Source organism: Aquarana catesbeiana, linkage group LG02 (genome assembly GCF_042186555.1).
Source record: "Aquarana catesbeiana isolate 2022-GZ linkage group LG02, ASM4218655v1, whole genome shotgun sequence".
NCBI lineage: Eukaryota > Metazoa > Chordata > Amphibia > Anura > Ranidae > Aquarana > Aquarana catesbeiana.
Window position 1 is genome coordinate 76,066,757 of NC_133325.1, and position 12,229 is coordinate 76,078,985.

Sequence of the window (12,229 nt, forward strand, 5' to 3'; positions counted from 1 at the left end):
AGATTTATAGAAATAAAATCGCAGATGTGACCACTCCCCTCACAAATTTGCAGTAAATTTGCATTGAAATTGCACATGGTAAGCAGAAATCGCAATGCGAATTCCCATCATGTACTGCTTCAAATTTGCACTAAGTTTGCAGCGGCACAAAGTGAGCAGTCTGAATATTTATGAGATTGTGCTCAGAAGGTGACTGGAGAGAACATAAAGAGTCTGGGGCTGGATCAGTCACGGCTCTTGTCTAGTAGGAGAAGCACCCAGCCTGGAGGGCTACAGTCCTCCCAGGCAGCCCAGCACCTCTATCAAGAGCTCATCGAGGCCCTAGCTAACCTATCACAGGGGGCCATATTCAAGAAAGGGGGCTTTCACCTAGGATCCAGTCTATCAAGTCCACTAAGCAACTGACTTTTGATAGAGGCATCCAAGTACTCAGGGACTTGTGAGTACAGACCTGAGAGCAGGATCTGGGTGAATGCACTGGCTGTGGTAGGCCCGGCCTAGTACATTGCTATTGGTGTCCCTGTGCTTCTCTTTCCTTGCTAGAGCCATTGCTAAGGAATGTTTCTAAGGAGTATGTGTAGAAGGAGAGGAGGCGTTAATCGCAGAAGAGACTGTATGTATGTCTGCATATCTCTTCTGCAATAAAGGTTTCTTACCTGCCTTCGAGCAAGTTTCTAAAGATGTGCATCTCAGTGTACAATGTCACCATAAGTTGGAGCCAGGAGGAATTTACTCCCCTGTGCGCATTGAGCAGGAATGAGATCATCCCAGACCAAAGACACCAAACACAAAAAATGATAGAATGAAGATATTAGCAATGACAGCTTGTGAATATTAAGTCGCTGGAGGTGAGCTAAGTGCAGCAGATTTTTAGTTTCACTTTATATTGGGGTCCTAGGGCCTGTTCACACCATCATGTTTTAGGTGTGCTACAATGAAGGATCACAGTGTGCTAAAGACAAATGAAAACTGGTTACCATTATAATGAAGCTTTTCACATCAACGTATTGCGTTATAACCCCTGTCAGTTTTTTTTTTCCATCCGTGTCTCATTGGGGAGATTTCCCTTCGCTTCCTGTCCCATATCCAAAACAGGAAGTGAGGGGAAATGCCTGAAAATTACAGGAATCCCTTGGTCATCAGAACTAGTTTCCCCATTGGAAGATGTCCCCTTTTTTCTGGGAACAACCCAATATTTTGTGCTCGCGCTAAAAATGTGAATTGAAAAAAAAAATATGAATATATATAAACTGAGTATAAAATATAAACTAATTGTGCAAAAATGTTAAACCATAATTAGTATGCTAATAAAAACATACATGTAAAAATATATATATATATATATTGTGCAATCCTTATATATAAAATTCACAAAGTGCATCCACATAAAAGTGCAATCCTTATATAAAATGCTGAAAGTGCATCATGCATGAATATAGACCTAATTAATAAGTGCAAATCCTGTGACAATCAAGTGTCCAAACAAAATACGATCAGTAGATTCAAACTGAAACAAAAAAGTGCAAGAAAACAGTGTCCATGAATGAAGTGTTCATCAAGCTTCTCCTGAAAAGTGTCCAAATCACAACAAGCTGGATGTGCTCTCCCGTGATCCCCCACTTGTGCTTGCGCTCACCTCTATTCGTGTGACACAGTATTTAAACAGTGTCAAAACACGCATTGGGGCCACTCCTGGGCTCACTCAGGATGCAATGATGTATGTCCAATCCTCACAGGTAAAACATGATTCATAAAAGAGAAAAAGAAAGCTCCATGGTGTAATATAGTAAGGGATTTATTTAACCACTTGCCGACCGCCTAACGTATATATACGTCGGCAGAATGGCACGGGCAGGCAGAATCACGTACCTGTACGTGATCTGCCTCCCGCGGGCGGGGGGTCCGATCGGACCCCCCCCCGGTGCCATCGGCGGTCGGCATCTGACTGGGAGCGTCGGGAGGCGAGGGGGAGACCATCCGATCGTGGCCCCCCCCTCGCGATCGCTCCCAGCCAATGGGAATCCTCCTCTGCCTGTGTGTAGTTTCACACAGGCAGAGGATGTGATGTCATCTCTCCTCGGTCTGGCAGTTTCCGTCCAGCGCCGAGGAGAGAAGACATGTAAGTGCACAACACACAAACACACACAGTAGAACATGCCAGGCATACCTTACACCCCCGATCCCCCCCCGATCGCCCCCCGATCCCCCCCCAATCACCCCCCCCCCGTCACAAACTGACATTAGCAGTATTTTTTTTTTTTTTTTTCTGATTACTGCATAGTGTCAGTTTGTGACAGTTACAGTGTTAGGGCAGTGAGTGGTAGCCCCCTTTAGGTCTAGGATACCCCCCTAACCCCCCCTAATAAAGTTTTAACCCCTTGATCACCCCCTGTCACCAGTGTCACTAAGCGATCATTTTTCTGATCGCTGTATTAGTGTCGCTGGTGACGATAGTTAGAGACGTAAATATTTAGGTTCGCCGTCAGCGTTTTATAGCGACAGGGACCCCCATATACTATCTAATAAAGGTTTTAACCCCTTGATTGCCCCCTAGTTAACCCTTTCACCACTGATCACCGTATAACTGTTACGAGTGACGCTGGTTAGTTTGTTTATTTTTTATAGTGTCAGGGCACCCGCCGTTTATTACCGAATAAAGATTTAGCCCCCTGATCGCCCGGCGGTGATATGCGTCGCCCCAGGCAGCGTCAGATTAGCGCCAGTACCGCTAACACCCACGCACGCAGCATACGCCTCCCTTAGTGGTATAGTATCTGTACGGATCAATATCTGATCCAATCAGATCTATACTAGCGTCCCCAGCAGTTTAGGGTTCCCGAAAACGCAGTGTTAGCGGGATCAGCCCAGATACTCGCTAGCACCTGCGTTTTGCCCCTCTGCCCGGCCCACCCAAGTGCAGTATCGATCGATCACTGTCACTTACAAAACACTAAACGCATAACTGCAGCGTTCGCATAGTCAGGCCTGATCCCTGCGATCGCTAACAGTTTTTTTGGTAGCGTTTTGGTGAACTGGCAAGCACCAGCCCCAGGCAGCGTCAGATTAGCGCCAGTACCGCTAACACCCACGCACGCACCGTACACCTCCCTTAGTGGTATAGTATCTGATCGGATCAATATCTGATCTGATCAGATCTATACTAGCGTCCCCAGCAGTTTAGGGTTCCCACAAACGCAGTGTTAGCGGGATCAGCCCAGATACCTGCTAGCACCTGCGTTTTGCCCCTCCGCCCGGCCCAGCCCAGCCCACCCAAGTGCAGTATCGATCGATCACTGACACTTACAAAACACTAAACACATAACTGCAGCGTTCGCAGAGTCAGGCCTGATCCCTGCGATCGCTAACAGTTTTTCTGGTAGCGTTTTGGTGAACTGGCAAGCACCAGCCCCAGGCAGCGTCAGGTTAGCGCCAGTACCGATAACACCCACGCACGCAGCATACGCCTCCCTTAGTGGTATAGTATCTGAACGGATCAATATCTGATCTGATCAGATCTATACTAGCGTCCCCAGCAGTTTAGGGTTCCCACAAACGCAGTGTTAGCGGGATCAGCCCAGATACCTGCTAGCACCTGCGTTTTTCCCCTCCGCCCGGCCCAGCCCAGCCCACCCAAGTGCAGTATCGATCGATCACTGTCACTTACAAAACACTAAACGCATAACTGCAGCGTTCGCAGAGTCAGGCCTGATCCTTGCGATCGCTAACAGTTTTTTTGGTAGCGTTTTGGTGAACTGGCAAGCACCAGCGGCCTAGTACACCCCGGTCGTAGTCAAACCAGCACTGCAGTAACACTTGGTGACGTGGCGAGTCCCATAAGTGCAGTTCAAGCTGGTGAGGTGGCAAGCACAAGTAGTGTCCCGCTGCCACCAAGAAGACGAACACAGGCCCGTCGTGCCCATAATGCCCTTCCTGCTGCATTCGCCAATCCTAATTGGGAACCCACCGCTTCTGCGGCGCCCGTACTTCCCCCATTCACATCCCCAACCAAATGCAGTCGGCTGCATGAGAGGCATTTTCTTTATGTCCTCCCGAGTACCCCTACCCAACGAACCCCCCCCCAAAAAAGATGTCGTGTCTGCAGCAAGCGCGGATATAGACGTGACACCCGCTATTATTGTCCCTCCTGTCCTGACAATCCTGGTCTTTGCATTGGTGAATATTTTGAACGCTACCATGCACTAGTTGAGTATTAGCGTAGGGTACAGCATTGCACAGACTAGGCACACTTTCACAGGGTCTCCCAAGATGCCATCGCATTTTGAGAGACCCGAACCTGGAACCGGTTACAGTTATAAAAGTTAGTTACAAAAAAAAGTGTAAAAAAAAAAAAAAACACATACAAAAATATAAAATAAAAAAAAAATAGTTGTCGTTTTATTGTTCTTTCTCTCTCTATTCTCTCTCTCTATTGTTCTGTTCTTTTTTACTGTATTCTATTCTGCAATGTTTTATTGTTATTATGTTTTATCATGTTTGCTTTTCAGGTATGCAATTTTTTATACCTTACCGTTTACTGTGCTTTATTGTTAACCATTTTTTTGTCTTCAGGTACGCCATTCACGACTTTGAGTGGTTATACCAGAATGATGCCTGCAGGTTTAGGTATCATCTTGGTATCATTCTTTTCAGCCAGCGGTCGGCTTTCATGTAAAAGCAATCCTAGCGGCTAATTAGCCTCTAGACTGCTTTTACAAGCAGTGGGAGGGAATGCCCCTCCCCCCCCAACGTCTTCCGTGTTTTTCTCTGGCTCTCCTGTCTCAACAGGGAACCTGAAAATGCAGCCGGTGATTCAGCCAGCTGACCATAGAGCTGATCAGAGACCAGAGTGGCTCCAAACATCTCTATGGCCTAAGAAACCGGAAGCTACGAGCATTTTATGACTTAGATTTCGCCGGATGTAAACAGCGCCATTGGGAAATTGGGAAAGCATTTTATCACACCGATCTTGGTGTGGTCAGATGCTTTGAGGGCAGAGGAGAAATCTAGGGTCTAATAGACCCCAATTTTTGCAAAAAAGAGTACCTGTCACTACCTATTGCTATGATAGGGGATATTTACATTCCCTGAGATAACAATAAAAATGATTAAAAAAAAAAAAAAATGAAAGGAACAGTTTAAAAATAAGATAAAAAAATAATAATAATAAAGAAAAAAAAAAAAAAAAAAAAAAAAGCACCCCTGTCCCCCCTGCTCTCGCGCTAAGGCGAACGCAAGCGTCGGTCTGGCGTCAAATGTAAACAGCAATTGCACCATGCATGTGAGGTATCGCCGCGAAGGTCAGATCGAGGGCAGTAAGTTTAGCAGTAGACCTCCTCTGTAAATCTAAAGTGGTAACCTGTAAAGGCTTTTAAAGGCTTTTAAAAATGTATTTAGTTTGTCGCCACTGCACGTTTGTGCGCAATTTTAAAGCATGTCATGTTTGGTATCCATGTACTCGGCCTAAGATCATCTTTTTTATTTCATCAAACATTTGGGCAATATAGTGTGTTTTAGTGCATTAAAATGTAAAAAAGTGTGTTTTTTCCCCAAAAAATGCGTTTGAAAAATCGCTGCGCAAATACTGTGTGAAAAAAAAAAATGAAACACCCACCATTTTAATCTGTAGGGCATTTGCTTTAAAAAAAATATATAATGTTTGGGGGTTCAAAGTAATTTTCTTGCAAAAAAAAATTATTTTTTTATGTAAACAATAAGTGTCAGAAAGGGCTTTGTCTTCAAGTGGTTAGAAGAGTGGGTGATGTGTGACATAAGCTTCTAGATGTTGTGCATAAAATGCCAGGACAGTTCAAAACCCCCCCAAATGACCCCATTTTGGAAAGTAGACACCCCAAGCTATTTGCTGAGAGTCATGTTGAGTCCATGGAATAATTTATATTGTGACACAAGTTGCGGGAAAGAGACAATTTTTTATTTTTTTTATTTTTTTTTGCGCAAAGTTGTCACTAAATGATATATTGCTCAAACATGCCATGGGAATATGTGAAATTACACCCCAAAATACATTCTGCTGCTTCTCCTGAGTATGGGGATACCACATGTGTGGGACTTTTTGGGAGCCTAGCCGCGTACGGGACCCCGAAAACCAAGCACCGCCTTCAGGCTTTCTTAGGCCGTAAATTTTTGATTTCACTCTTCACTGCCTATCACAGTTTCGGAGGCCATGGAATGCCCAGGTGGCAAAAAAAACCCCCAAATGACCCCATTTTGGAAAGTAGACACCCCAAGCTATTTGATGAGAGGTATAGTGAGTATTTTGCAGACCTCACTTTTTGTCACAAAGTTTTGAAAATTGAAAAAAGAAAAAAAAAAATTTTTTTTCTCGTCTTTCTTTATTTTCAAAAACAAATGAGAGCTGCAAAATACTCACCATGCCTCTCAGCAAATAGCTTGGGGTGTCTACTTTCCAAAATGGGGTCATTTGGGGGGGGTTTGTGCCACCTGGGCATTCCATGGCCTCCGAAACTGTGATAGGCAGTGAGGAGTAAAATCAAAAATGTACGCCCTTAGAAATCCTGAAGGCAGTGATTGGTTTTCGGGGTCCCGTACGCGGCTAGGCTCCCAAAAAGTCCCACACATGTGGTATCCCCATACTCAGGAGAAGCAGCTAAATGTATTTTGGGGTGCAATTCCACATATGCCCATGGCCTGTGTGAGCAATATATCATTTAGTGACAACTTTGTGCAAAAAAAAAAAAAAAAAATTTGTCACTTTCCCGCAACTTGTGTCAAAATATAAAACATTCCATGGACTCAACATGCCTCAAAGCAAATAGCTTGGGGTGTCTACTTTCCAAAATGGGGTCATTTGGGGGGGTTTTATGTCATCTGGGCATTTTATGGCCTTCAAAACTGTGATAGGTAGTGAGGAGTAAAATCAAAAATGTACGCCCTTAGAAATCCTGAAGGCAGTGATTGGTTTTCGGGGCCCCGTACGCGGCTAGGCTCCCAAAAAGTCTCACACATGTGGTATCCCCATACTCAGGAGAAGCAGCTAAATGTATTTTGGGGTGCAATTCCACATATGCCCATGGCCTGTGTGAGCAATATATCATTTAGTGACAACTTTTTGTAATTTTTTTTTTTTTTTTTTTTTTTTGTCATTGTTCAATCACTTGGGACAAAAAAAATGAATATTCAATGGGCTCAACATGCCTCTCAGCAAATTCCTTGGGGTGTCTACTTTCCAAAATGGGGTCATTTGTGGGGGTTTTGTACTGCCCTGCCATTTTAGCACCTCAAGAAACGACATAGGCAGTCATAAATTAAAGGCTGTGTAAATTCCAGAAAATGTACCCTAGTTTGTAGACGCTATAACTTTTGCGCAAACCAATAAATATACACTTATTGACATTTTTTTTACCAAAGACATGTGGCCGAATACATTTTGGCCTAAATGTATGACTAAAATTGAGTTTATTGGATTTTTTTTAGAACAAAAAGTAGAAAATATCATTTTTTTTCAAAATTTTCGGTCTTTTTCCGTGTATAGCGCAAAAAATAAAAACGGCAGAGGTGATCAAATACTATCAAAAGAAAGCTCTATTTGTGGGAAGAAAAGGACGCAAATTTCGTTTGGGTACAGCATTGCATGACCGCGCAATTAGCAGTTAAAGCGACGCAGTGCCGAATTGTAAAAAGTGCTCTGGTCAGGAAGGGGGTAAAACCTTCCGGGGCTGAAGTGGTTAAAGTATAAGAAGTTCCTCCAGGAGGGTACTCACAGTATGCAGGTGCTACAGTGCACCAAACTATACAGGTGTATTTCGTTTAGCACCGGCTCGTATGGCGTGCGGTGTGGTGTATATTCCTCTCCTTCCCTGCTGACAGCTCCGTCCTACCCCTCCCCAACGCGTATTCGGCACAGGGATCATGTGCCTTCCTCTGGGGGATCACGGGAGAACACATCCAGCTTGTTGTGATTTGGACACTTTTCAGGAGAAGCTTGATGAACACTTCATTCATGGACACTGTTTTCTTGCACTTTTTTGTTTCAGTTTGAATCTACTGATCGTATTTTGTTTGGACACTTGATTGTCACAGGATTTGCACTTATTAATTAGGTCTATATTCATGCATGATGCACTTTCAGCATTTTATATAAGGATTGCACTTTTATGTGGATGCACTTTGTGAATTTTATATATAAGGATTGCACATTATATATATATATATTTTTACATGTATGTTTTTATTAGCATACTAATTATGGTTTAACATTTTTGCACAATTAGTTTATATTTTATACTCAGTTTATATATATTCATATTTTTTTTTTCAATTCACATTTTTAGCGCGAGCACAATTGATTTTATTTATATTCAAATACACGGAATGAAACGTGGTGAAGTGTTTGCTGCTTTAAATATAGTTGTTTTACTCCTTAGAGGCATTGGTCCACTTGTGGCTCGCAAGAACCCCACCTGTTTGTTTGTAACCCAATATTTTGGATTTTCTTTTGCTTTCAATGATAATGGTAAACAGGACAAATGGAGAGGATGAATCTCCCCAATATGACACAGACAGCAATAAAAACATAAAGGTTGTCCTAATCCCTCTCCACTCTTTTCAAAACTAAAAAAAAAAAAAAAAAAATGCCTTTACAGTGCCATGAAAAAGTATTCACACCCCTTGGGATTTTCCACATTTTGTCATGTTACAACCAAAAACGTAAATTTATTTTTTTGGGATTTTATGTGCTATACCAACAGAAAGTGGCATAAAATTGTGAAGTGGAAGGAAAGTTATAAATGGTTTTCCATTTTTTTTTACAAATAATTATGTGAAAAGTGTGGTGTGCATTTATATTTAGTCCCCTTTACTCCGAAACCCCTAACTAAAATCTAGTGGAACCAATTGCCTTCAGAACTCACCTAATTAGTAAATAGAGTCCACGGCAAGGCACTGTAATGCCCCGTACACACGGTCGGATTTTCCGACAGAAAATGTGTGATAGGACCTTGTTGTCGGAAATTCCATCACACATTTTCCATCGGATTTTCCGACACACAAAGTTTGAGAGCAGGCTATAAAATTTTCCGACAACAAAATCTGTTGTCGGAATTTCCGAGTGTGTGTACACAAATCCGACGTACAAAGTGCCACACATGCTCAGAATAAATAAAGAGATGAAAGCTATTGGCTACTGGCCCCGTTTATAGTCCTGACGTACGTGTTTTACGTCACCGCGTTCAGAATGATCGGATTTTCCGACAACTTTGTGTGACCGTGTGTATGCAAGACAAGTTTGAGCCAACATCCGTCATAAAAAATCCATGGATTTTGTTGTCGGAATGTCCGATCAATGTCTGACCGTGTGTACGGGGCATAAGTATACTTTAATAGAAAGATCTGGTTTTAAGTGCAGATTGGCATTCTGAATTTTCTATTTTTTTTTTCTATATTCTATGTTTTACCTGATTTATTATTTTCTGAGACAATACAGCATAGACTGCTTTGACTCAACATGCCAGATTTATGAAATCAGAGTGTTAACTGGAAGCCCATGTACTGAACTGTAAAATTGTGAGTGCAAAATGCTCTCTTCAGAACATATTGATATTTTATTCCTACAAAACAGGGCTAAGCATTGGTGACACACACCAGAGATAAAAGGATTCCGCTTTATAAGCTAAGTATAAGTTCAGCCAAGTAGAGTCACTATTAAAATGACACCGCTGGAGCACGCAATGGTTTATCAGCTTCCAGCTGTGCTGGCAGGACTAGCAGATAGAGAGCAATTCTCTGGGCAGGAATTGGAATATGTATTTACATTTCATTTGGTTATAAAGTACATTTTTTTTTCTTATGTTTTTTTTTTTTATCTCCATCCAGCTCCCAGTCAGGCTCCGAGCATTGTGAAGTGGATACGGAACGGATCCCATGTGTCCTTGGGCTGGGAAGCAGTCCGATCATTAGCCAACGAGTCAGATGTCATGGGATACAAGGTCAGAGCACTCTTCCTCTCAGGCTGCATTCTACTCAACCTGTCTTTTTTTTCCGTTCATATTATTATTATTATACAGGTTTTATATAGCGTCAACAGTTTGAGCAGTGCTTAACAAAATGAAGGCAGACATTACAGTTACATTACAATTTGGTACAAGAGGAATCAGATGGCCCTGCTCATTAGAGCTTACAATCTAAAAAGGAAGGGTCAGTTGATACAAAAGGTAATAGCTGTGGGGGGATGAGCTGATGGAGGAAGTAAAAGTGTTAGTTAGAAGCAGGATAGGCTTCTTTAAAGAGAAGGGTTTTCAGGGATCGTCTAAAGTTGGATAGATTAGGGGACAGTCGGACAGATTGGTGTGGGGAGTTCCAAAGGATGGGAGAAGCTCTGGAGAAATCCTGGAGGCGAGCATGGGAGGAGGTGACAAGGGAGCTAGAGAGCAGGAGGTCTTGGGAGGACTGAAGAGAGCGGCTTGGTTGGTATGTAGCCTCCCTGGTGGTTTTCCCGAGTGTGGCTCGGGGTTAAAATTCAGGACCATTAGCGGTAACCCCGAGCCACACTCGGGATTACATCGCAGGATCCTGGTGCCTCCTTACTTACCTTGTCCCCGTGATCCTGCGATGTCCCCCGCTGTGTCTGCGGGCTCCGTCCTCCTCCGAAGCCTCTCTGTGCCAGGCTCCGTTCCCTGCGAGCGACGCAAGGGGGCGGAGCCTGGCGGCAAATTCAAAAAAAGTGTAAAATCATAACACATACAGTACTGTAATCTTACAGATTACAGTACTGTATGAAATTATTTCACATCCCTTTTGTCCCTAGTGCTTTGGCCCATGCCCTGCATGCAGTTTTATATTGCATATACTGTTCTTTCTGCCTGGAAACTGGAGATTGTCCATAGCAACCAAAAAGTGTCCCTTTACGTCAAAAATGGCTTTAGACCAGCTAGAAAACACCAATTAGAACACTTGCAGAGTTGAGCGATAGTGAATCGTGTGGAAATTAATTTTATTACTATTTATTTTTATTTTTTTAAATTATTTATTTATTTTTATTATATTATAATTTATGTTTTTGTGTTTCAAACTTTATCATACCCGGGATATCTACTAGACTCTTGTTTGGACAGATTTAAGTGTGTTATTGTAAAGAATTACAGACCTACAATATAAAACGCCAAATTTCCATGCAAAATAATTGTACCGCTTTCAGCACCTAAAATCCGAAATAATCATACCGCCAGGGAGGTTAAGGTATGTCTAGGAATTTGGGGTTGAAAAGCAGAGTGATGTAGCACACAGAGGCAGGTTTATCAGACAAGTTAAAATGTTACTAAACCCAGGACCCTGCATTCACTATATCTGGTCCCCCGCAGTACACAGAACATGGAAATGCAATTATAACTGCTAAATTCCTTTTCTCATCAGCAGTATATAGGAGTCTTGTGACTTCTATCAGTGTCTGGTTAAAGCTAAAGGAGGAGTTTACATTCTCCTATGCCTGTCCTATGAGGCTGCAAGACCCCTGACCCTCTGTCTGGACAGTGCTGATTGGCACTGTGCCGATCACATGCACTCTCCCAAGAAAAAAATAAATCTCTAGCAATACACACCAAACTGAGCACGTGCAGCTTGTCCCCTAGCTCTGTACTATCTGGAGATCTATTGAAGACAGTGGAAGAAGAATAAGATCAGAGAAGACAGGATCAAACAGCCTTTTTGTACAATGCATAGGATTAACCGCCTAGGTTCCACGGTGAGTATAACAAACATGCTTTACTGTATACAGTTGTGCTCAAAAGTTTGCATACCCTGGCAGAGATTGTGAAATTTTGGCATTAATATTGAAGATATGACTGATCATGCCAAAAAAACTGTCTTTTATTTAAGGATAGTGATCACATGAAGCCATTTATTATCACATAGTTTTTTGGATCCTTTTTAAAAACATAATGATAACAGAAATCACCCAAATGGCCCTGATAAAAAGTTTACAAACCCTGGAATGTTTGGCCTTGGTACAGACATAGAAGGTGGCACACACAGGTTAAAATGGCAATTAAAGGTTATTTCTCACATTTGTGGCTTTTTAAATCACAATTAGTGTCTGTGTATAAATAGTCAATGAGTTTGTTAGCTCTCACTTGGATGCCCTAAGCAGGCTAGAGCCATGAGGAGGTAGAAAAGAATAGTCAAAAGACCTGCGTAACAAGGTTACAAAACCTTATAAAGACAGAAAAGGATATTAAAAAAAAAGATATCCAAAGCCTTG

General features: G+C 42.4%; 1 protein-coding gene across 3 annotated transcripts in view; it reads left to right on the top strand.

Annotated features, from left to right (window-relative positions):
- Window positions 1-12,229, top strand: part of CNTN5 (contactin 5) — a 2,213,095-nt gene that overhangs the window by 2,175,975 nt on the left and 24,891 nt on the right. For all 3 annotated transcript variants that reach the window (XM_073613049.1, XM_073613051.1, XM_073613050.1), the window contains one exon: window positions 9,850-9,962. In XM_073613049.1, the coding sequence (XP_073469150.1) occupies window positions 9,850-9,962 (113 nt within the window). The remainder of the gene's footprint in view (window positions 1-9,849; window positions 9,963-12,229) is intronic.